The sequence below is a fragment of the Theileria orientalis genome, chromosome 2 (assembly GCF_000740895.1).
Source record: "Theileria orientalis strain Shintoku DNA, chromosome 2, complete genome".
NCBI classification, from domain to species: domain Eukaryota; phylum Apicomplexa; class Aconoidasida; order Piroplasmida; family Theileriidae; genus Theileria; species Theileria orientalis.
This window is the reverse complement of record NC_025261.1, coordinates 1,155,455-1,179,972: the sequence shown is the minus strand read 5'-3', so window position 1 is coordinate 1,179,972 and position 24,518 is coordinate 1,155,455. Positions and strand designations below refer to the sequence as shown.

The window sequence follows — 24,518 nt, the reverse complement described above, 5'->3', positions numbered from 1 at the left end:
TATGTGTTACTCATCCACTTTCATTTCATCCTGCGATGGGGACTCCGCCTTGTTCGTGACTCCAAATTCCCCCTGAATATGAATGAAGCCGAATACAGAATTTCTTGGTTTCAATTACTTCAAACTATCGTTTTTCAGACAACATCGTTGTCATTTACACATTCCAATAACTAAGCTTTACTACCGACTTACATTTTCCAGCTTTATTTTTATCAATGAGTTTATGTTGTGAACTTTGAAACCGAAAATTTTTGGCACAAATGGCACCGGGGGTTGATCTGGTATTAGGTTCGGAAAGGTCAGCAGGAACAGGTGCGGGAACGACCTTCCAAAGAACGCCCCGTCTATATCTGCGTGGACTTCTCCAGATCTTATTACGTATGCTTCCTGGCATCGCGGACAGTACGTCTTTATTCTATGGTTGTGCAAGTTGTCGCTGAATCCGACCGGGAGAACGTTCTGCCTCTGACATTCCACCCTAGGACACTGACCAAACACTCCCTGTTGATACTTGTCTCTCTGAACATAAGTTAATCGTTATTTAGTTACAATTTTTGTGGTAGGTCCAGTATTTATTTAGCTTACCATTCTCCGAAGACCTATTGGCGTCGTTATATATCTCGAATGCAACATTCCGTATAAGTCGGTGGCATTCATATAAAGCTCAAGAAATTTCCCGTCCATGAAAACTTCTTCCGTAGGAGCTGGGCCTAAGATCATGCTCATAGCTCCATTATAATTTCTAATATTTTTAAGTCCACTTAGATTGAACTGATCTCTTACAAACGATTCCTCAATCTACATACAAATTTAAATCAGCACATAAAAAATCATATTTTGTGAATAAAGTAGCTCTTTACAGGCAAAATATGGGTTATATATTTTGGAGGATGCCGGTTAGCTCGAAAATTTACAATTAAAGATTAATATTGTGAATTTGATATGGAATACCTAATTATATATACGTCGACTCACTTCTAACAAAAATTCGTGTCCTTCCAGAGAGGCAAACCAAGGAATCCATTTCAGGGTTTCGCACGAATCAGAGCTAAATTGGTCCCACTCTGTAAACTCCTCTTCCATTTCCTAGTTGAATTTAAGAAAGTTACAACAATATATACTACATACTTATTATATTTAAACTGATTTGTCTACAACTAGATGGGGAGTTGCTGTTGTCATAAAGGGGTCCAGTTCGTGACCACATTTCAAATCCAACGGATCCATTATGATGTAAAGTTATGTTAAATCCTATATTGATCTATTTGGTGTATTTCTATATGAATTTTTAAAATTACACCCTCGTTTGTATTTTGCTAATTTGGTTCAATAAATTTTAGTATAATAATTTTTTGTGAATAAAAATTAATCATTGAGTTGTGTATAGGTGTAAACTACTGTAAATTATGATTTTTTGGCAAATTTAATGGCATTCTGCTTAAATATGAAGTTTAATGTGTGTTACTTTGACATTCTGAGAAGGCTAACTCAGATTGCATGGCATAAAAACAGTATTTCCACCCATCTGAGATCATGTTTCACAACTTTAAGTGGAAATCAGGTCAATTACTATGATATATCTGACAAGAGGGATCTGACGGAGTCGTCAGCATTTGAGAAGAATGACCAGAGAAGGAGCTGGACCAACAGAGACGATAGCACGAGCGAGGACTATGTGGACACAAACGACCGGATTAAACCTCTACAAAGGTCAGTGGCCACCTACAGGACCTGCAAGGTCACGAATTCAAGGTCAAAGGTCAATGTAGCCATAAACAGCATGGATGGAGATGACGTAGTTTCTGGAATTTGCTACAATATTCTTGGAGTTGAGAGTGATATGAGCCTTGAGAATTTGTATAATTATCTGAGGAATCAGAATATCAGCAGGTATATAGGCAGTTTAGGAGCAGATAAGCGTAGTCTTTTGGACGATTTTAAAACACAGGCCCAGAGGCTGCTGCACCATAGGAAGCTGAGTATGGACCACTGTGTTAAGATCCTGCTGCTGTACGATAGGCTTAATGGCCTTTCGCACGAGATGAGGAACCTGATCCAGTCGTATATGTATTTGAACGTGCACAGGTTCACGCCGTTCCAAATCATTGCGACCTTTGAGGTCTTTGGGAAGCACCAGGAGAGGTACGAAAACCTTTTAAACCTACTGTGCCTGATTTTCTATGACCACATGATACCGTTGATGAAGTGTAAAGAGCCGACCAGTGGTAGCGTTGGGGAACTTGGGAACGTGTTGGACTTTTTAAGGGTTTTGAAGGATTTCAAGTTTAAAAAGCTGACTGATGTTTTGTACGGGCACGTCTACGATAACATGGAGTCGTTGAGCACGGATGACATGATTGAGGTCTCAAACACGTTTTTCAGAAGTAAAAAGGACGCGAACTTCGTGGAAATGTATACGAAGATGCTCTCACGAATATTTAAGATGCCACTTCTGGATTTACAAAACTTTGAGAACTATGTTCAACGGATCTTGAAAGGAACCAATAATGAAGTTTCCGGAGAGAGTGGCAGCTCTAGTACTGCTGCTACGGGTGCCGATGCTGACACCTCTAACATACTGTTGGATGACATGAAAGCCTTGAAGGCGATTTTTAACTGCAACTCAGAGTTTTTGATATCGTCAGTACATCACAGAATAGAGTTTAAAAGGCTATGGAGGCATAACATTGAAACAAACAATGTGAGTTGGAAGAGTCAAACGAGTTCAAAGGCAAGAGCATCGGATTGTGGGAAGTTGGATCTAGGTTCTAAGGAGGGGGGCCAGGCGTCATTGAGTGGCCCTGAGGATGAGACGACTGGTGAGGTCAGCAACGCTGCCAGTGCCGTAGACGCCAGTGTCGCAGTTTATATCGACTGCGGAGCTGCAGTTAGCTACACCGTCAACTTTCAGAACCTGTACGGAAAAATAGAGCACCTTATTTTGAATAAGTTTAAGTTCCAGACATACCCGAGGATTTATGTTTGCAACATCATAGCGACAGTGTTGGACTACTCAAGGTACTCAAATGAAGTTATCGGCGGCGATGGCAGTGTGTGTGATGGTAGCAAGGCACACAGTATTCTGACAAACCTATACGCACTTCTGATTGGCCTGAAGGGCGATTCTGAAAATACAATTAATGAATTAAAACTAGTATCACCAAAGACGATTTTGGACCATTCGCACGTGCACTTTTATAAAATTGACCCTAAATGCGAGTTTTACAGGGACGATCAAGTGAATTACTACAAGCCTCACCTGACAACACACACACTGTCCAGAGGAGATCACAGACTGTATTCACTGTTGATGAGGGTTTTCACGAGCTACATGATGGAGATACCAGAGTCTACGACAAAAAATGACGGCTTGAGTCTCTGCAAGCTCATTAGAAACGTTATACACCCATTCTACTGCTCAAGGAGAGTGCGCGAGAAGCCGTTTTTAGCATTGGACATGTTGCACATGTCAGGGAACCTAAATAAGAAGAGTACCAGCGATTTCAGCAAAATTGCCGCGGAATTTGCGGAAAACATTGAGAAGTCGCTGTCAAATGGGCTGCTGGGTGATTTGATAAGTTTCGCAGAAGCGGCGATGAAATGCGTCTCAAATATGCTATCTGAGGATTTTACACTAAGTGAAAGGGTGCAAGTGCTAAGGACAATATCTTCAATTAGCATTTGTAACGGGGTACTAGAGCAAGAAAGTAGCAGTAGAGTGAAGGAATACACAGACTCAACAGGTACTTTGCACAGTGTGCTCATGTTCATTTAGTTGACAAGTTGTTGGAGTATTTTAGGGCCGACGACAGTAAGTTAACGACTATGTTACGTATAAAATGAGTAATCGCACGTACTACTGAACGCACGTCAAAGAATACGTGCATAAATATCGACATAAATACGCCTGTATGCCTATATATGCAAATGTCTGTTCAGAGGAGGATCGGGAAGATAGACTCACCGTGGGACACGATGTGAAGTTGCTCGACTATATTTCAGACTCGCTAGCGCTGGGGAGTTCCGACGGAGTATATGAGCTTTTGCGGGAGAATCTGAAGCTGATATACCCCCGAATGGAGTACTTCAGTCTGGAAGAACTCGTTTCACTTTCCAGCTGCATTTCGTCATCACTGAATCACTTTTCGAAGTTGGACCTGGAGGGGCATGAAAACCTAGAGAGTCTGAGTCAGACTCTGAAGATACTGAAAAGGGAGTCAAAGGAGCAGTTTTACTCGAAAAGCGCCATAGAAGAGGAGTTCAACGCGCAAACGACTAGCGTTTATAATTTTTTGATGATGTACCATATATTTTAATTATCTCACCTGTGTTCTTCCGATGAGCACCGATGAACACAGGAATGAGTTTAAATAATATTATACGCTCCAGAGTCTACAACACATCCCATTCCTGAAAAATTAATATGATCTCGCCAAACATGATTCCCTGCCCCTTGAGTTGCTGTATCAACCCCGGGGAGAAGCAGAACCCCAACCCCGTTTTCAAACAGCAGTACGTGACGGAAGCAGGCCAGATAAAGATGAAGATGCCGATATCACCCATGCATTACATCACCCGGGCAAGCTACCTCGCGCACGACGACCGAGTCCCGCTGAGGTTCGACCCTGGCTACGCCTACTACAACGAGAGGCTGCGTCAGAACTCGAGGCCCGTGGACACCGAGTACAAGAGCGACATCGGACGGAGGATAGCGACGCCGCCAGTCTCATTCGTGGCCCATCCCAGAAAGATCCCGTCCGGCCAACTGATAGACCGCAGTCACTCTAACCTCGGAGGCATAGGCTACACTCTGAGGACCATCGACGCGAGGCTGTCTAGGATTGAGCTGATCTGCAGGAACAACGAGGAGGAGATAAGGGACATCATCCAAATTTTAAAGCCAAGGCCTGAGGTATTTTAGTCAAACCTATCCAGTTATGCAATCGCATCTGTGCTTTCACGTGGTTTCACGTCCATGTTACGTGTAACCTTGTGACCGCCAGACCAGCGATATTTATGTAACTACATACTTAAACCAATGCAACTACACAGCCAGTTAACGATGACTTACCAGTACATAATTACATAAAGGTGCAACTAAGTAAACTCTAACTGACATATAACAGGTCGACTCAAACGTGGACATGATCAACGTCAACTCCAGGGACTCCCAGGTGATTCAAACGAGAGAAATGGACGCCAAGGAGTTTGAGCAGTTTATGAAGAACCACGAGTCAGTGGGCTACAACTTTGCAAAGTATAACTTGAAGTACGGAAACTCAAACGACAAGGTCGGCGCCTCTCCGGTGCTCCAAGCCGAGCAGGCTGCATTCAACTCCGGACTAAACCTCTCGCCCGAATTCGCGTCCAAAGAGGAGGACAAGATGTTCGACGTCTCCGAGGACCTCAAAACCTCCAATGACATTCTTGAGAACTACATCAGGAGCATGAGGTTTGAGGGCGTGGCCGACGCTGAAAACAAGCTGGACGTCCTCTCGTCCGACTACGCATTTTTAAGTGTTCGCAACAACGCCACGGAGGAGACTGAGGCCGCCAAGGCCCAGGAGCAGTCCGCGGTGTCCAACATTGAGAGCGTCGAGGCCAAATTTAAGAAGCTCCTCGTGATCTCGGACTCAAGGTCCTCCGAGCAGGCTTCTCAGGAGGCAGCCGACAATTCGAGCGGGTCTCTTTCCCTCCTCGACGGTCTCAAGGCCTCCAAGTCCGCCTCCCTTTTGATGAGGGCTCTCGCCAGCTCAGGCGCCTTTGCTCAGCCCTCCAGGTCTGCAGACTTAAAACTGCCCCGCAAGACCCCCGAATCATCCCATTCCGATCTCTTCAACAACCCTCTAATTAAGCTCACTGATAACGACATCATCAGTTTGTTGAAGGGCATTGACATTCCCAGCAAGATCAAGGAGGCTAACTTGACTGCGGAGGAGCTCCTCTTCCTGCAGGGCCTTAGCAGGTCTTCCGACGACCTCGTCGTCGACAAGACCGTTAAGGAGTCCTCCAGCATTGACGACAGGAACGACTCTTGCGGCGACGACTTCAAATGCGACATTCTTCTTCCCACCAGGGGCGACTTCGCTCCTCTCCTGAGGGACGACTCCATCCACGCGCTCAACTCGAAATCATTGGAATAAACTAATCTTCTACTAAACTACGCGAACTTATTCGTTACCTACTCACTAACTCCCATCCACGACTATTACTACTACTTTTAGTCCACATCCACCAGCCGATGCTACAACTGGCCACTGCCTACCCATGCTAACTCCGCACTAACTAAATAATTGCACAGCCACTAACACCTGTGTATTCATCTACTAATTTACATTATCCTTGTTGCTGAATACAGAATTGAGAAATTATAGGTTTGGCGATGATGGCACTGACTCTTGTCTTGTTAACTCCTTTATGCCCTTCGGGACGCTCCTGATCAGGTCATCCAGCTCGTGGTCTTCGACGCCTAGGTAGTCCATTGACATTCTCAGTATCCTCAGATCAAAGTTGGACAGGTACTTTTTCACTGGCGCCAGAAACTCTATCAACCTTCTCTTCGGAAAGTTAACTACTGTTATGAAGCCTCCTCTGACCTACATCATCCATAAACACAGTTTCAACTACTTTTCATGTACCGTAACTTTTACATCAACTACCACATATAAATAGGATGCCGTTTCCTTTATACGCACAACTAACTACTCATAACTGTCTGTGTAGGTGCGCTATCTACTCCCACTTACTAGCAGGTACAGGAACATCGTTGACCACTGGCTGCATCTGGGCGAGTTGTGGAACTCGTAGCACGCTGTCGACACTGGCTTTCCCGTGCAGGGTTTTCCGCTGTTGTTGAAGCTGATTACCTTCATGCAGGAGTAGTCGTTGAAGTCCTTTGAGAACCTCAGACCTATGTTGTACAGCGCCTGCGCCAGGTTCAACACTCCCTTGCTCACCGCCTCGCCCGTAATCTTCCTGTTCACTCTGTACCTCAGCGCTATTTCCGCCGCCTTGTCAAAGAGCTTCGGCGCCACCTCCGATATGCAGTATATCAGGTGTGCGTACTCGTTGATGTGGTACTTCTTATCCGGCGCTACGTAGGAGACCACCTCCTCGATGAACTCCGGGTAGTGCTCGTGCGCGTTTATGTCGTGCTTCTGCGACTGTATGTGCAGGTTCAGCAGGAACCTGTTCGCGTTGTTCAGGTTCCAGTTGAACTTGTTCGTGCTCAGTGTTTCCAAAATTCCTGCAACGCCATGTATCGCATGTATCACCATGTATCTCCATACCTATGCTGCTACCCGTCTACACTACTCCCTATCTGTCTCGGCTAAAACTGTTTACCATAATCTATGTAACTGTCTGTCTGAACATCTGCCTATGTAACTACATAACTCTCCTTCTGCCTATCCATTGCGTATCCAAACAAATTACTACCTAGTATATCGTCTCTCGTTCCCAGGTTGTGCTTATTTATGAACCTCAGGAATATTTGAAACGTTATGAGGTCCGGCTTCTGGAACCTACGCTTTCTTATGGCCTCGAGCAAACTCACATGTACGTCTTGAAGTACTTATACAGCGTGTTGATTAGCTGTTTGGGCACGTTCGCCACTCTGCACGTCGACGTGAAGAACCTGTTCTTTTCCAGGTCCGAGAAGTACTCGATGCTTGAAATGGCCTGTACGTTCTTGTGACTGCCTCTTCTCCTACCTTGTCCAGTATCCACGTTGTCATTTTGTTGTAGTTCGTTCTCGACAGCACGTGCAGCGACTTGAGCATTGCGTAGGGCTCCAGCATCGTGTCCGACAGGTACACCTCCTTCTCGAAGAGCGTGAACATCTCCTTGTCCCGTATTGAGCACAGGAGCAGGTTGTAGAAGTCCTAAATCACGTTAACTCGGCAGCACCTACGCTTGAGCTGAAGACTCTACTCTTTTCATCTTCGTGCGAAAACGCTATTGCGTACAACTTGTCCATCACCTGCGGCGGCACCGTCTTGTAGTCCTGCAGGCTCCTTATGAAGTAGATCGCCTCCGACTTCGGAATCTTGTAGTGGTACTTCAGGATGTACTGCGTCAGGTACTCCAGCAGGTTCCCCGGGTCCAGGTTTTTAATGTAGAACACACTCAGCATTAGGTTCAGGGGCTACAAATTAATTAACACCCGCACTTTCCCAACTCACAGCTATCTTCTATCATTCCCATATATCACGTGCACGCTCCGCGTTACTGCCATAATAAGCATCCAACTTACCAGCGTCTTCGCATTTTCCATTGGAATGGTCGTCAGTATTTTCGAGATGTTGTATATGTGGTCGATCGACTCCGGGTTAAAGCGCGTGTAGCTGAAGAGCACGTTGCAGAGGCACGTGCTGTCCAGTGCTCTCAGCCCCTCCAGCGTCATACTCCTGTGCACCTCCTTCACGAGCGTCAGGAACTTATGGCTGAATATGTCGTAGTAGTCGAACTTCGTCGTTGCCCAGAGTATCCACGAGTAGTTAACCATCGTCAGCTCCGAGTTCCTCACACTCTGCAGGACGTCGTCGACTAGCTGTTCAATAAATTTTTTATCTACCTTTTCGTTCAACACCTTTTTGAACGACACGTACTTTTCGTGCGTGCCCTTGATGATGTTATCCTGGCACTCCGTGCTAAATATGTTCAACGAGCGCGCCAGCTGTGAATATGCAATCACCGGCGTGAAGTGGTCCGTTTTTTTATTCCTAACTGCCTCCTTGTACGTCGAAACGATTTCATTATATTTTAAACAGTTGATGAGCGTGTTGTTGTATATTCTGCTCGTTTTAATGTATCGGTGTTTCGTTATTGGCACGTAGTCTGAGGAGAGCAGTGGCGGCGTTTTCTTAAAATATATCTCGTCCTCCGACAGGTCCTTCTCGCTGAACCACAGACTTGTTCCGTGATCCATTGACAAATCCTCTTTAACTATTCCTTCGTAGTTTCTACAATCTAATGCTAGGAGCACCTAACACAAATATGATGCGCATTGACTTACTTCATAGGGCTTAGCGATTTCCGTCGGTTTGTTGAACAAAACTGTTCCGCGCGAGCACCGAAACCTGTATTCGCTTATTTAACGTCTTTACTTACTTTCCTTTTTTCACAAACACTATTGAGCCAACCGGGAAAATCGGGTCATTTCTACTATTTCTCCTTTCTATATCCTTTATTATTTTGTTAATTCCGTGAGTTTCGCGTTCATTTATCACGAGTTCGTTCTGTTTACCGGGCTCCAAAGACTGTGTAAGTATAAACGGCTCGTCATGTTGAACCGCAATACCGACTAATATTTTGTGTTTCAGGCCCAAATTATTGAAACAATTTGATTTATTCTTGTTAATTAAAAATGTATAGGAATTTATAAGTAGAAGGATGCCTATTAGAGGCAAAGTTGAAAAAGCTACCATCTCACTCGAGATTCCATATTTAATTAGGCTCAACGATATAGTTATAAATTATAGTACAAAATTGAGTATTTTACATTTTATGTGTTCTGATTTTCCATAATTAATCTTGGTATGAGGTCCCAAGACCTCCATACAATATTAACCCTGAGTATTATGATTTAGATGGGAAGTAGCAAGCATCGCCACAGCAAGGACAAATTATACATTTTGCCTTCTGAGTTAGCCAGGACTCAGGCTCCCACGGCCACCAACAGGCCTGCCGAGCTCGTTCCGCTGGATTCCTGCTTCCTCTCCCTCGTTCCCTTCACTAACCCCTTTTGTACCATAGAAGGTCATGTTTTTGACCACGATAAGATTAAAGAGTTTGTTTCCAAGTATGGAAGGAACCCAGTTACAGGTGAAACTTTAACCATGGATGACCTGTTTCCCTTACATTTTACTAAGGACGAGAAAAACTTTTTTCAGTGCCCGCTTTCACTCAAAAGGTTCACTTCAGGCTCCCACATTGTGGCTGTGAGGACTTCCGGGAACGTGTACGGCTATTCGACGCTAAAACAGGTGGCAGCAAAGCAATCTGACGGCTCCATGAGCGATCCTCTATCTGGTACGTCCTTTTTTTACATAAACCTATCTAGATATTTATATTTCCCATATTAATGCTAGTTGCAATTGGATCAGCAATTTTATAGAGTCCGCTAGTGACGCTCACACATTTTTTAACATTCACTCACACATACTAGTTTCTTTTACAGATAATGCACACTAACACGAATTTTAGGGATTAAGTTTACCAAGGCAGATATAGTCACCATTCAGGACCCTCATAACACCGACCTGAGGACCATCGCAAACTTCAAGCACGTGAACTCGACGTACTTCAAGGCGCAGAGGAGCGAGAACGAGATCAAGGGCAACCACATCTACTCCGCAGTGATGACCAAGATGGTCGAGAGGCCGGAGCTGCTGGACAAGCACGCGAAGATCTTCAAAAGCGACCAGAGCGACGCACCCGACCGGCCGAAGCACGAGCTGTTCACCACCGGCAGCCACGCGAGCAGCTTCACGTCGACGTCAGTCGACCCCAGCTACCGCGTCGAGTACCGCGACAAGACCGTCTTCGAGGTGCGGCTGCCGCTCTACGAGTACGTGAAGCGGCGGAAGCAGAAGGGCTACGTTAAGCTGAGCACCAGCGACGGCGACCTCAACGTGATGCTCCACGCCGACCGCGTCCCCGTCGCCTGCGACAACTTCCTGCAGCACTGCGAGGACGGCTACTACGACGGCACCGAGTTCTTCCGCTGCGTGCCCGACTTCATGATCCAGGGCGGGGACCCTACGAACACGGGCCGCGGCGGCGAGAGCGCCTTTTCCACCAGGGCCAGGCGGGACGGGGTCTCCGAGGCCGTCCCCCGGTTCTTCCGCGACGAGTTCGACAACACGCTCTTCCACGTCGGCGCGGGCGTGCTCTCCATGGCCAACAAGGGGAAACACACCAACGGCTCGCAGTTCTTCATCACCTTCAACACCTGCTCGCACCTCGACAACGTGCACACGGTGTTCGGCAAGGTCGTGGGCGGCCTCGAGGTGCTGCGGCGCTGGAACGCCCTCAAGGTCGACGACGAGGAGCGTCCCCTGAAGCCTCCCCGGCTCCTCGCCACCCTCGTCTACTGCAACCCCTTCGAGGAGGCCCGGAGGGCCCTCGACAAGGAGCGCGAGGAGCAGCTGCTCGAGTCGCGGAAGCGCGCCAACAGGAACACGAAGAAGTGGCTCTTCGACGCTGCCTCCTCCGAGGCTCCAGACTCTAAGCGCGCGAAGCTGAACGAGGTCGGGTACCTCATCAAGAAGTAACCACTTACAGCAGTTGCTGTTACCAATACACTGTTACTCAAACTAGTTTGTGCTGTTGCCAGTTATACTGGTAGTTGTTACCCGTTAAACTAGTTTATGCTGTCAACTAACACACTGCCACTCGCAGCGGTTGCTGTTACCAATACACTGTTACTCAAACCCGTTGTTAATATCATACCAATTTCAATTACTAGATTACTACATAACACCAACTAATATACTGATACCAATTACTTGATTACTACATAACACCAGTTAATATACTACCACATTAATATAACTTTAACGTTCACTGTTGTTAAAATAGTGGCGACATTTACGCCAGTTAATCCACTTACAACTATTACATCAATTTACTTTGCGTTCTTCTTTCTAACGTTGCTCACCGTGCCCACTCTGATGATCGTGCTCAGCAGCGCCAGGTTGTGGACTATTGCGTCGAGCGAGTACATGAAGCTCTTCCCCACTCCCCCGTACATTCCGCAGTCCATTATCGAGTCCGGGACGTTGAGCACGAACATCTCCAGGCTCGTCGGGAAGCCTATGTTCAGCTTCCCAGTGGCTCTCAGCCCGCTGAGCACCTGCGTCGGCATGTTCTGCAGCAGCTTATACCTGTGGAGCTTCCTCAGCAGCTCCGCGTTGCAGACCTTCCCGTCGTTGCCCTCTTCGCTGAGCATTCTACTTATCAGCTCGCTGTTTTCGTTCTTATTGTTCTTAACCAAAAACGCCTTTTTACTCAGGTTTCTCACTACGTGCTCGTGCCAGCCGTAGTTTAGTCCTGCAGAGTTGTCTTCCTCGTTTGACGTGCTCTGTGCTAGCCCTGACGCGTCCACTTCACCTGCGTCGTCCAAATCTATAGTCAACGTCGGCTCATCTTTACACATATGTCCACTGTTCATTATACTACCATTTGCTTTTACCGCCGTCGCTTTTGCGGCCGTTGAATAGGCTGCAGTGGTGTCAGCACTAGTAGGTGCACCTGTGCTTACCGTAGTCATATTGGCAGTTGTCGTTGTCACACTGGCACCTGTGGTTACCGTTGTTGTATTGGCAGTTGTCGTAGCGTTTACTGTAGTCATATTGGCACCTCTGTTTGCCGTAGTCGACTCTGCATTCACCGTTGCATAGGCCGTGGTAGCACCAGCGTCTGTGTTTACAGTGTTCATTACTGTTGACATTGGAGCCATGGAGGCTCCTGAGGTTGCTCCTGGTGGTGGCGTCGTCATCGACGTCAGTGCCGCATCCACATAAGCGCTATCTATTTCCATTAATGAGGGCGCATCGTCCTCATCCATCACTCCTTTCCTACCAGCTCCACTGCCCTTACTACCCTGTGTCCTTCCACCACTCTTACCATTCCTCCCACCTCTGCTACCCTTTCCGTTCTTCTTCGTCTTGACGGAACTTCCTGACGACGAGTACACTGACGTGTGCCTACTCTTAACTGACCCTTCTTCCTCGTTCGTCCCACTCACTTCACTCATCTCATCTGCTTCACCTGTTTTATCTGCTGCTCTCAACTCGCCTCCCAGGTCACGCCTATACCTTCCTCTACTCGAGTTACTACTGCTGCGGCTGCTGCTGCGACTGCTGGAATTCCTAGTGCTGATGACATTTGTGCCGGTGCTGCCGACGCCAATAACACTGGGGCCGGTATTACCAGTAAAGCCAATGTTAGTGCCAGTAGCGCCTACATTAACACCAGTAAAGCCAATGTTAGTGCCAGTAACGCCTACATTAACACCAGTAACGCCAATGCAGGTGCTAGGGCCGCCTGCTTTCCCTGGCCGTGGCGGCGACCTCCTTTCTGACACTGTTGCTGGCCCCTCCTCTGTACTCTCGGAACTGGTCGACACTGAGCCCTCGCTGTACTGGCCGCTCCCTCTGCTCACCGGCGTCGAGCTCAGCGTGTACTGCGACTCCTTGAAGCCAAATATCTTGGCCACGTGCGCGTACGCGTACGTCTTCAGGCTGTTCGTCTTGCACTGATAGACTCCTCGGTGGTAGAATGACAACTTGATCATGTCCGTGTCGAGCGGGAGCCTGCTGAGCACGAACGAGGCGTCCTCGTCGTAGTACGTCTCCCTGGGCTTAAACTCCCTCACCCTCGGCCCTTCCCTTGCAGGCTCCTTCTTCCTGTCGCCCTGCTTCTCAGCGTTCTTTGGGTCCGCCTTTTCGTTGTGCTTCTCACCAGGCCTTGACTCTCCCTTTTCCTTCTGCTTGTCGCCGTTCCTTTCGCTGTACCTCGATTCATGGCCTTCGTTTTGCCTCAATTCTGGCGTTTCCTCGTCAGTTTCGTCCGAGTCTTCCGAGTCCACGTCCAGACTTGCGTTTTCCGGGATTATGAACTCCGTCGTCAGCAGCTGCCCGTTTTTCACTATGTTGACGTAGTTGTTAACCAGGTGCGTCGACCTTTTGTGTGCCGGTCTCGAGTGGTACTCGTTGTACATCTGTTCCAGGAAGTCGTTGAGCATCTTCGCCTTGTGGTACCTTCTGTAGTTGACTATGTCCATCAGGCCGTAGCTCTGCGTCTTCCTGTCGCCGTTATCCTTGCATGAGACTCCTTCTATGTTGAAGGCTTCTCTGCATCCGTTCGTTCCCTTGGTGCTACTTACTCCGCTGTTTACGCTCTGTGCCGTGTTGCCGCTCTGCGTGTTATTCACCGGACTGTGCTTCAGTGGTCCGCTTCCAAACGGGCTCTGCTTCGTCGGCGTGTTTATTGGCGTCAGCAACTCTTCCTTGACTTGCTGCACCAGCTGACCTATGTGCGTCGACTGCCCCAACTGAGTCAGCAGTGTTTGCGACAGCAACGCCTGACTCGATTGGCCTGATAAACCTAGCAACGCCTGACTCGACTGACCCGACAAACCTAACAACGCCTGACTCGATTGGCCTGATAAACCTGCTACTTGAGGGTGCCCCTGACTCAGTGACACGCCCTGAGGTGAATGACTTGACGCACCTCCCTGTCCGTGACTAAACTGGTTCGTCTTCGGGAACTGGAACGTGTTTATCGTGTCACAGATCGTGTGCGGCAGCGTTATCGGCGAGGGCAGACACCTCGAGTCGTGGAGCGATGCCTTCGGGAACGACGAACCCACCTCCGTCAGCGACTGAATCGAGACCTTCTGCGTCCTTATCAGGTCCTTCCAGTTGTGCGCGAGCTCGCCCGTCTTAAAGAGCTCTAGCGTCTGAAAGTTGTAGCCCACGATCGGGTACAGTATCGAGACCAGGTACCGCCTGATCTCGAATATTTTTAGCAGGATCTCAGGGTCTCTGTTCACCAGCTTGTCCTCGCAGTACTCGCAGAACGAGTGCGCTATCCCGTGCAGGAGGTTCCAGCCTGAGCAGATGCTGCAGTTTCCGCTGATCTTCCTCTTGAGCGAGAAGAGTTTCTTCAGCAGCACCTGCAGCTCCTGGTACACTCCCAGCGTGCCCTCCATCTTCCTCCTCATGACTCCCGATGCGAAGGGGTGCTTGATCTTTGCGCTGCACCTCACTTCGAAGTTGCCCAGGTCGTTGCACGAGTATATCGAGTCCACCTCCATGAAGTTGACTGTGAAGCTCTTCACGTTCATCAGCTTCGAAGTCTCATCCTTTTCTCCCTCCAGCTTTTCCATTTCCGCCAGGTCTGTCTTCGCGCTCGTTTCGTTCGAGTTGTTCGAGCCTAGCGTGTCCACCTTCACCAGGCTGTCCACGAAGGTGGTGCTCGTCGTCGTGCTCGTCTTCTTCTTTTCCTTCTCCTTCGCCTGCCTTCTCAGCCTGCTCGTGCAGCTGTCGTCCTGCCCGTCCTCCTTTGCGTTTTCGACCGACCCTGAGCTCAGTGGGCAGTAGTAGTTTCCAAAGATTGCATCTGGATCAAAATGGTCTGTATCCTGCTTATATTTACCTGGCAGTGTCAGCGGCTTCGCCTTTTTATAGAAGTTCCTCGTTCCTATAAGCTCGTCGTTCACTTCGTCCGAGCTGTTCGTGTTCGAGCTTGCTTCAAAGCTCTCCATGTCGTGTTCTCTGTGGAAGCCCATGTTTTCCATGTACTCCATTCTGCTGTCCTCAAACCTCTGCAGCTGTGTACTTTCCACTTTCTGGAAGGCTTTATTTTCACACTTATTCACTCCTGCCTTCCTATCACTCGTCTCTCCCTTACTCGACTCTCTGCGTGAACTTTCCATTCTGTACACCATTTTGCTGTTTTCACGTGCTTCCTGCTTGTCCGGTGCCTTAGTTCCAACTTCCTGTCTTTGACCCTGTTTACTCAAAACTTCTGCCTTATTCCCTCCCTTCGTTGGACTAGCGTCCTGCCCTTGACTCTCTTTGTTTGCACAATCTAAACTAGTCCCTGCCTTAGATGCTCCAACGTTCTGCTTGTTGGCCGACTTGTTTGCCGACTTAGTTGCAACAAAGTCCTGTTTACTACTCGAGTTATTCGTTGCGTCTTGCTTGCTTGCCGACTTAGTTGCAACAAAGTCCTGCTTGTTGACTTGCTTACTGGCACCGTCCTGCCCCTGGGTCAATCTCTCGGGGGCGTCCTGCTTATTTCCTGCCTTACTCGCACAGTCCGGTCCGTTTACGGCCCTATCCCCAACAACGGCTTCGTGCCTGTGTGCCGCCTTTTCTCCGGCAGCCGACGCTCCGGCCACTCTGTCCTGCGGGTGCGCCCTGTATGAGACTCTGACGCCGCTGCCCGTGTTATTTGCCAACTTGAGTCCAGCGTCACTCCCGTATCCCAGACTGCCGTCCGCGTCGGACCTGCTGAACACTCGCACGCCCGCGTCGGACCTGTACACGCTGCTCGGCTCCATTTTTTCGGGCTGCGGTGCCGCAGCCTCACTCTTCACGTTCGCCGCGCTCCCCGCCTCCCTTTCGTGTTCCGAGTCCTCGTCCTTCTGGAAGGAGGCCATGTCCTCCCTCTGAATCGGGCCCATGCGCAGCGACGAGTCGTAGAAGTAGACCTGCCTGTAGAGCTCCTTGTACATGTCGAACGAGGACGTGGAGACCCAGTCGCTGAGCCTGTAGTCTTCCATGAGCCCAAACACGATTGCGTCGTCGGTCACCTCGACGTCCTTGTTCATCACGATCGGCAGCTTCACGTGGCCCTCGTCGCGCTCCGCGTGACTCGGGAAGTCCGCCCCCGGGTCCCTCGCCTGCGGACTCGGCTCCTCGTACGGGTCCTCAGTCCTCGCGCTCAGCTTCGGGTTGTCAAAGTCCTCCTCAGTCATCAGCACCGCGTGCGTCGCCTTCGGCTCCGGGCCCTCGTCCTCGGAGGAGCTCTCCGAGTCCTTCACGTTCCTCCTCTTGGACATGGGGAAGTGCTTCTTCTCGTTCGGCCTCTTCCTCCTCTCCCAGGCCCTCTGGTACACCGGCAGGACGTTGTAGAACTTGTGCCACTTTGACACGAAGTTCGCGTCGAGGCTGTCGAAGTCCGGTATTTTGGGGAAGACGTACTGGTTGATTCCGTAGCAGAGCTCCAGGTCCGTCGTCTGCAGCTCCGTCGGGTCCAGCACTCGCACCGAGTCCGCCAGCGAGAGCAGCAGCTTGTTCGTCGACTGCTTCGGGTACTTAGTGGGCGCGTCCTTGTGCGCCCTGTTTTCCCTGAGCAGCTGGTAGTAGTTCGCCTTCAGCCTCGTTCTGTAGTCGATCCCTCTCGACTCGTACTTAGACTGCGCCACCAGTACCTCGTACAGCATCGAGATAACGTGCGGGTCCGCCATCTCTTTCGTTTACCCTGTCTTGCTGCGAATTGTGCTGTTTGCTGCCTTGTGCCTCCGGCCTCTCTATGTTGGGGAACGTTTCCGAATGTTCGATGTGTAATGTTGTTCCGGCCAATTTTCGGCCTCCTTTACTCTTTGTGGTTTGGGAAATCGCCTACGGCCCCTTTTAAACCTTATTTATGGACACTACGGCCTTCCTGGTCAGGCCGTCACAGAAACACACTTGAAAACCTTTTGTTTTCCTCTGAAAATCACCTATTTTATTAAATTATTTCCGAAATTTTAAATTACAAACATTTACCTACTGTTCGCATCAAATTTTACTAATTTTTTTGTCGCTTGGAGGGTGGAATCCTCTCACCTACACCATCACACACGCTCCATTTTTAGTTTTCCTATGTATGCTCTAATCAACTCATATGTACATTCTAGCTCTCGTATTCATATTCTAGCTCTCATATCTACGTTCTGATCAACTTATATGTATTCTCTCGGTTCCCTATGTACTCTCTAATCAACTCCTACGGCACCTACTAATGCCCACAGGACCCGTCCCGTGCACTACATATCTACTTAACTAACTAGAATCGGCCCTGGATCATACAGAAAACACTTAGTCGCGGCCCTAATACACTTATACGCTGTCCTATTTAGGGGTATATTTGTACCGTGTGCCGCCTAGTCGGCAACACAGACGTGCCCTCCCTCATAGCTAAGCGTGTACTTCACCCTGCGATATCTATGCGTGTATTTAGTTTTAGCACATTAGTTTGCTGGCGCGTCCTCGGCTCTCCAGCCCTTGCGCACTCGCTTCACAGCAGCTTGAAGTCCTCCGAGAGTGATATGAGCTGGTTCTTGTCCTGGGTGATTTTGATGAGCCCCCAGAGCTGTATGAACGCGTGGTGCAGGTACTCCTCGGAGACGCCGAACTTGCACAGGTTCTTGATGATCTCCGTGAAGCGCTCCACCGAGGTGATCATGTGGTAGTACTGCGAGTGCTCCGTGATGAGCGTGATGTTCTGCGTGCCCACGAAGGCGTTGAACTGGATCGGGCCCGGGTTGTTGAAGAGGTCCTCGATGAGCCACTTCTTCCGGGCCGACTTCAGGTTCTTGAAGGCCTTGCTGTGCAGGTTAACGCGCTTCGAGGGGATGATCGGCACCTCCGACTTCGGGTTCATGAGCATCTTGAACGAGTCGGGGGCGATCCTCATCATGCACGTGAAGGGCGCCGCGAATAGCTTCCAGTCCTTCACTGAGCCGCATACTGCTCTGATGGAGCAGCAGAAGCCCGAGAGCCTGCTTTCCACGCAGATTGCCGCCAGGTGTCCGTATGCGAATGCCAGCGAGCAGTCGAACTCGCTCGGCATTGCGCACCTGCCCTGGTATCCGAAGTAGTGCGTGACTGCTGCGTAGTTGCCTGCGTACTCGCCGCGCTTCTGGCGCTCCGCCAGCTCCTCCTTCACCATCTTCGCGAGCATGACTTCGATCTGCAGCGACTCGAGCGTCACCTCTCCGAAGTCCAGGTTCAGGATCTCGCGCCTGATGTAGTCCGGGAAGCTCGCGAATACTGCCAGGCTCCAGGGCGTGATCATCTTCACGAACTCGTCGCCCGTGTCCTCCTTGTGTCCTCCGTTGCTCGGGAACGTGCTGTAGTTGAGCAGCTGCTCAATCGCCTCCTTCTTCTTGTTCATCTGCTGCGCCGTGTTGATCACGTTGCCCACGTCCTGCAGCATGTTCTTCGTGTTCGGCAGGTGCAGCACCAGGTGATCTGGGATCAGCACCGTTCCGAAGTTCTTGCCCAGCTTACTTCTCTTCACCACTGCGTTCGCGATCTCGTCCACGATGTCGAAAAGCGTCTTGTCCGAGTTCCTGTACTCCTCCGCGATGATCACCACGTTCGGGTGCGTCTGCAGTGCGCACTCGAGCACTTCTATTGACGGGTACCTGCCCAGTATCTTAACGAAGTGCCAGTACTTCGGCATCGAGATTGCGTCCGTGAGCACGTTGCCGACGAGCGAGGCGTAGATCCTCGCGTTCGTGTCGAAGCCCACGCACGCCTCGATCAGGTTTCCTCCCAGCGAGTTCCCTCCTGCCACCGGCACTCCGATCACGCACGTCTTGCTGTTCCTGCTCATGAAGTACTCCGTCACCAGCGACGCCTGCGTCATGCTCATCTCGTCGCCCAGCATCACCAGGCCGTCCAGGTCCAGCGTCGTGCACGTGTTTAGTGCCATTTCTATTCTCTCCTGCTTGTGCAGGAACGAGCGCTTGCTTCTCAGCACCAGCTCCAGACCTCCCTGGTTTTTGAAGCAGTCGAAGTCCTCGTCCTCCAGCTCTATGTACGACTTTTCCATGAGGCCGCGCACTCCGTGGAATGCGAAGCACGTGCCTCCCTGCTTCTTCGTGCGTTCGTAGATTCCCCAGAACACGTTGAGTATTCCTGGCGCGTGCTTTCCCACTGGCACGATTCCTATTCTCATCTGCTTCTCCTGGTCTTCTTTCGCCTGCTCTGTCGCTGCCATAGTGTCCTTGCTTCCCGTGCTGTCGTTGCTGCTCCTCACTTCTCTCGGGACTGGCCCCAGCGGGTGCACTTGGTTGTTCGGCACCAGCTCGTACTGGTTGAAGTGGTTCGTCTTGTGCTGGTACGGGTAGTTCAGCATGATCTGATTTTTCACGTACTGGTCTGAGTCAAACTGCTTTTTGAACGGGATCATTCTTGCCTTCGGGTCGTAGCACACGATCGGAATCTCCGGCACTACTTCCAGTCTAGTTTTTTCCAGGTCGCTCATGAACGACTTGTCCTTCACTCTCAGGCTTCGGTTCGTCTGCTCGAACGGGTGGTCTCCCAGCAGCTCCTTCAGCGACGGCGTCTGTAGTGTGTAGCACCGCCTCTCTATCGACTCTTGCACTTCTTCTCCCTCGCTTCCGTTCGTTCCGTTTGTTCCATTTGTTCCGTTGTTCCCGTTTCTGAAGGTGTGGCTATAGTTACTCGCTTCGTCTGCCTCCGCCACCACGTTCTTGTAGCTGTCAAGGTACTCAGACAGGTTCGACGACGCTGGCGTGTTACTCGAGTTTACTATCTGTATTGGTCCCGGGTTTCTGTACAGGTCTGCGTACGCCCACACTTCCCTCACCTGGTCGAACGCCTTGAATAGGTCGTTTTCCAGGTCCAGGAGCGTCTTCTTGATTGAGCATCCTACTCTCTTGTCCAGGTTTATCGTCTTCTCGCTCTTCGCGTCCTTCTTGCTCTGACCTGTCTGCAATGCTGCACTGTCGTTTTGCTTATCCTTCGCCAGCATTTCCGCCAGATCTGCCAGCTCCGGGTGCATCGTCTCCGTCAGCGTCATCAGGTTCGTGAACGGTATTCCCAGCGGCACCCAGTCCTCGATGCTGTTCTTCAGGTCTCTGATTGCTGCCATGTATCCGTTTTTCTTCTGCGCTATCAGCACTGCTGACGTGTACCCTAGCGAGTAGCAGTACGACGAGTCGAACTCCGAGGGTATTGCGCACCTTCCTTCGTATCCGAAGTAGTGTGTCATGAAGTCGATTTCGAGCAGGTGCTTCAGGCCTCTGCTCTCGATTCTCGACACCACGAGCATACTCAACAAGCTTTCCGTTGCGATTTTTGCCACCATGATTGAGCCGCTCGACTCAATGTCGCTCAGCAGCTGCTCCTGTATGTTCGGCGGCAGGAACTCCCACGTCTTCCTGCTTCTGTCCAGCAGGTTAACGTCAAAATTGATTTTTCCTTCTTCGTACAACAGATTTTTTGAGCCCTCCTGGCCCACTGTGTGTCCCACTACTTGGTTCAGCTCCTGTATCAGCACCTTGAAGTCCGGCACGAACTCTATCAGGCCCTCCGGAATCAGTATCACTCCAAACGTCTTTCCTAGCTCGTACCTCTTCTGCATCAGGTCTACGATGTCGTCCACGATTTGCTGCAGCGAGATGTTCTTCTGCGACACCTCCTCGCTCACCAGCAGCATGTTCGGGTGCGTCTGCAGTGCGCACTCCAGCGCCAGATGGGACGCGCTCCTTCCCATGATGCGCACAAAGTGGTAGTTGTACTGCGTGCTCACTGCGTCTGTGCACAGGTTCCCTATCAGCTCCGAGTACGTTCTCGCTGCCGTGTCGAACCCGAACGTGATTTCTATGTTCTTCGACCTGATGTCTCCGTCCACCGTCTTCGGCACTCCCACCACCACGCACCTCTTTACGTTTTTTTCCATCTGCATCAGCGACTTGCTTCTGCTCGACTCATTTCCTGTGCTGTTCGGCGTGTTCGTGTCCAAAGGCGACTCCACTTCCTTCGACTTAAAGAAGCTTTCCGTCGTCATTGTTGCGTAGTAGTGCGCCAGGTAGTTGCTTATGTTCGCTGCGTTTGAGTTTGAGCCGTCTCCTCCCACTATGATGAGACCGTCCAACTCCAGCTCCGTCACTGTCTTGACCACCATGTCAAATTCCACCTTCGACCCTATCATTCCTCTTCCGCTAAGGAGCATGTTGAATCCTCCCAGGTTGCGATATTGGTCCATGATCTCCTCAGAGATGACGTGGTAGCGCTTATACTTAAGTCCGTCCAGTCCTCCTATAAATCCCACGAGTTGGCTCTCCGGATTCCTTGATTTCAGGTAATCGAAGACTCCCGCTATTACGTTGTGCCCTCCTGGTGCTGGTCCTCCGCTCAGCAGGAGTCCAATTCTCATTTTATTTGTGTAGTTTGCGTCTTTGTTGAAGGTGTTGTAGTAGTCCTGGTTGATGCTGTGTGACGGTGAGTAGTGTTCGTTTGAATCCACGCTTGATGCGCTGGACTTACTTCTCGTGTATAGAAGTTGTGGCTCAATTTTAACCAGTTTGTTGTCCGATATGTATGGCAGGTATTTTGAGACTTGAGCCAGCTGCGACAGATCTTCTCCCGAATCGTCAAACTCCTGCAGCACGTGGTGTAGGCTCAGCAGTGCTTTAGGCAGCTTCACTCTTCTGACCATTTGCAACTCCTCGTATACACTCTTCGGCGAGTACATACTGTTAACCCTTTTGAGTGGATCTAAATATTCATTAGCTCCGTTTATTAAGCTTAAGTCCCATTTTTTCTGTGATCTTTTACGTTTCATTTTTATATTACTGTTTCTAACTGTTTTATCTACTTTTTTGTGACCTTTTTTTACTTAGACAATCGTTTACTTATTATCTGCTTTCTTACCTGTTGCGTTTAAAGCCTTCTTGTATTTGTTACTTTTTAACTCATAACTCGACATTTTTTTAGGGATATTGCCGTAGTTAAAGTCCTTGGATGCCCCTTTGTATTTGTTAAGCTGGAACTTCGTCCCATTACTGTCGCCGGTGTGGTCAGCTTCGTTCTCCGCTTGACCTGAGCCAAGACCTGACAGAAGATACTGATCGTCAGCAGTGTACAATAAGTGGGAACGACTGGCCGATCCTATAGCGTTTTAATTTGCATAATCGTAAAATCTTCCATTTTTATATTATATGGTGGCAAATTTAATAATATTTAAATTTTAGCTATATTTTATTCTATTTAACTATGTCACGACGTTCCAATATTTATTTTACATCTAAACTTACTTGATTCTTTAAGTTTTTCAGCGTCCATCCTGTTTATCAGTTTGGATCAACAATATTTTTTTTTTACTCATAAACCAATCTTATTTTACAGGCTATAATCAACAATTTGGGCATTTAATATTTTACAATGTATACTTATCATAAGAATTTTGACTTATATACAACTATGTTATAATAATCTTGTGAACGCCGTTCGTTACTATAATTATTATATTATTAAAGCATAAAATTTTGGAGATATTATTTTTGTTTAAAAAAGGAATCTATAATATATACAACATGAAATTATATATTTAATAAAATTCTTTAGATTACTCAGCGTGGAAGATCCACTACAATATTCGTATCCCTACAGTGGATGGCCCGGTAACAATATTTACAGCACCCACAATTTGGGGTGACTGATCACGTTTTTTAGACGATAATAATTCATTTTAAACTCCAAATACACATTTTTTTCTTTACCGGATTTTAAAACACATCCAATAATGCTCTTTTTTGTTTTAATATTTAAAACTTAGTTGAAATGGTTAATCAACAATTTCATAGCAGCCCTCCCATTCTAGTTATTGTAGGACCCTCTGGATCCGGTAAAACCACTTTAAATGATAGATTGATCGTTGATCATTCTGATATATTCGAGAACAGTGTTAGTTGTACAAGTAGAGCCGGTAGAAAGGGGGAAAAGGACGGTGTAAATTATTATTTCGTTTCTAACGAGGAGTTTGACCGTATGGCAATCAATAATGAGTTTGTGGAGCACGCCGAGTACGTGGGCAATAAGTACGGCACAATGAAATCCGAGTTGAACAGGATCTTGGGGCTAAGCAAGATCCCTGTGCTCGAAATAGAAATGCAGGGGTGCAAGCAGGTTCACAAGGCCGGTTACCCTATGAGAAGTGTGTTTATCGACCCTGACGACCTCGAGGTCCTCAGGCAGAGGCTCCTCCTCAGGGGCCGAGACAGCGAAGAGACGATAAACAAGCGAATAGAGAGAGCCCGTCAGGAGATTTTAGAGGCGAAGAGCTTCCCCTTCGACTTTATATTGAAAAATGATGATTTTGATAAGGCGTATTCGAACATGGTTGACAAACTTAGGGAATGGTACCCGGCACTTAACCAGAAACTAACTTCCTAGTAATTAACCGCATACATTTCATTATAGTACATTTCCGCTTAAAGGAGCCTATATTTATTCATTCATTGATTACATATCTTATTGACCTGCTGGCTACCCTAGATCTGTGGTATGTGCTCACTGATCTGGACTCGCCAAGTTTTGAGCCTGTTGCTCAATGAAGTCCTTCAAAAACCATGAAAATTTGTATAGAACGCCAACTGCGAAAGCCGATAACACTATTGCGATGCCCATTTTAATATTCCTAAGAGACTCGTTGGAGATCCTCCTATGCTCTATCTGCCTGTCAATTAACTCGTCCCTCGATAAACGGGAAAGGTCTTCCGAAAATAAGAATCTTGAGGTATAAATGTGAGAAAATTACTGTGTAGACTTACCTCCTGTCCAAATATTGGGATAGCGACAGAAAATCCAGCAAGTTTGTGTCCTGTGTAGGCTCCTGCTTATCGACCTTTGTAAGGGCAAAATGCTTGGAATCCCTGTATTCCTCAGAGGTTTTGAGACCTGCTAAATGATTCTTACATTTATTTGACTTGGAATTCTGCAACCTGTTGTGAAAACTGTAGCTGTGGCTGCCGGTTGTAGGATTTATGAAGCAGGGCCTTCTCAGGCCCACAATGACCTTCACACGCGACAGTGCAATAAATATATACAAATTCAAAGCTAAAAACATATATGCTAATAATCAAATTTCACATCGAACTCGAATACTTATTTTTTACCCTCATAAACACCTTACTCCACACTTTCGTCTTTTTATGGTTTATGTGTATATATTTTCCACACTTTGATAATATGACATTATTTTTA

General features: G+C 48.4%; 10 protein-coding genes across 10 annotated transcripts; 5 read left to right on the top strand and 5 right to left on the bottom strand.

The window, feature by feature from the left end:
* Nucleotides 1-6: 6 nt before the first annotated feature.
* TOT_020000574 (casein kinase II subunit beta) lies at nt 7-1,083 on the bottom strand (the record flags this gene model as incomplete). The annotated part of the gene is made up of 4 exons (XM_009692321.1): nt 7-72; nt 193-519; nt 586-798; nt 976-1,083. The coding sequence occupies 4 exons, from the start codon at nt 1,081-1,083 to the stop codon at nt 7-9; spliced, it is 714 nt and encodes a 237-aa protein (XP_009690616.1).
* A 343-nt stretch (nt 1,084-1,426) lies between these two features.
* Nucleotides 1,427-4,316, top strand: TOT_020000573 (conserved hypothetical protein; the record flags this gene model as incomplete). The annotated part of the gene is made up of 4 exons (XM_009692320.1): nt 1,427-1,890; nt 1,972-2,747; nt 2,850-3,743; nt 3,877-4,316. 4 exons carry the CDS (start codon nt 1,427-1,429, stop codon nt 4,314-4,316), a joined length of 2,574 nt encoding a protein of 857 aa, XP_009690615.1.
* Nucleotides 4,317-4,423: 107 nt separating this feature from the next.
* On the top strand, nt 4,424-6,143 carry TOT_020000572 (conserved hypothetical protein; the record flags this gene model as incomplete). Its single annotated transcript, XM_009692319.1, has 2 exons — nt 4,424-4,912; nt 5,127-6,143. The coding sequence occupies 2 exons, from the start codon at nt 4,424-4,426 to the stop codon at nt 6,141-6,143; spliced, it is 1,506 nt and encodes a 501-aa protein (XP_009690614.1).
* A 225-nt stretch (nt 6,144-6,368) lies between these two features.
* Nucleotides 6,369-9,428, bottom strand: TOT_020000571 (conserved hypothetical protein; the record flags this gene model as incomplete). The annotated part of the gene is made up of 9 exons (XM_009692318.1): nt 6,369-6,596; nt 6,747-7,246; nt 7,438-7,532; nt 7,556-7,680; nt 7,713-7,883; nt 7,913-8,146; nt 8,255-8,986; nt 9,017-9,080; nt 9,112-9,428. 9 exons carry the CDS (start codon nt 9,426-9,428, stop codon nt 6,369-6,371), a joined length of 2,466 nt encoding a protein of 821 aa, XP_009690613.1.
* Nucleotides 9,429-9,590: 162 nt separating this feature from the next.
* On the top strand, nt 9,591-11,276 carry TOT_020000570 (peptidyl-prolyl cis-trans isomerase; the record flags this gene model as incomplete). Its single annotated transcript, XM_009692317.1, has 2 exons — nt 9,591-10,032; nt 10,207-11,276. 2 exons carry the CDS (start codon nt 9,591-9,593, stop codon nt 11,274-11,276), a joined length of 1,512 nt encoding a protein of 503 aa, XP_009690612.1.
* Nucleotides 11,277-11,372: 96 nt separating this feature from the next.
* TOT_020000569 (hypothetical protein) lies at nt 11,373-11,492 on the top strand (the record flags this gene model as incomplete). The annotated part of the gene is made up of 1 exon (XM_009692316.1): nt 11,373-11,492. The coding sequence occupies one exon, from the start codon at nt 11,373-11,375 to the stop codon at nt 11,490-11,492; it is 120 nt and encodes a 39-aa protein (XP_009690611.1).
* A 137-nt stretch (nt 11,493-11,629) lies between these two features.
* On the bottom strand, nt 11,630-16,984 carry TOT_020000568 (conserved hypothetical protein; the record flags this gene model as incomplete). The annotated part of the gene is made up of 6 exons (XM_009692315.1): nt 11,630-12,444; nt 12,832-12,902; nt 13,197-13,801; nt 13,838-14,984; nt 15,090-15,258; nt 15,598-16,984. 6 exons carry the CDS (start codon nt 16,982-16,984, stop codon nt 11,630-11,632), a joined length of 4,194 nt encoding a protein of 1,397 aa, XP_009690610.1.
* An 812-nt stretch (nt 16,985-17,796) lies between these two features.
* Nucleotides 17,797-22,598, bottom strand: TOT_020000567 (pyrophosphate--fructose 6-phosphate 1-phosphotransferase subunit alpha; the record flags this gene model as incomplete). The annotated part of the gene is made up of 4 exons (XM_009692314.1): nt 17,797-21,195; nt 21,289-22,031; nt 22,188-22,424; nt 22,571-22,598. The coding sequence occupies 4 exons, from the start codon at nt 22,596-22,598 to the stop codon at nt 17,797-17,799; spliced, it is 4,407 nt and encodes a 1,468-aa protein (XP_009690609.1).
* Nucleotides 22,599-23,096: 498 nt separating this feature from the next.
* TOT_020000566 (guanylate kinase) lies at nt 23,097-23,708 on the top strand (the record flags this gene model as incomplete). Its single annotated transcript, XM_009692313.1, has 1 exon — nt 23,097-23,708. One exon carries the CDS (start codon nt 23,097-23,099, stop codon nt 23,706-23,708), a length of 612 nt encoding a protein of 203 aa, XP_009690608.1.
* Nucleotides 23,709-23,825: 117 nt separating this feature from the next.
* Nucleotides 23,826-24,381, bottom strand: TOT_020000565 (conserved hypothetical protein; the record flags this gene model as incomplete). Its single annotated transcript, XM_009692312.1, has 2 exons — nt 23,826-24,045; nt 24,086-24,381. 2 exons carry the CDS (start codon nt 24,379-24,381, stop codon nt 23,826-23,828), a joined length of 516 nt encoding a protein of 171 aa, XP_009690607.1.
* Nucleotides 24,382-24,518: the final 137 nt, after the last annotated feature.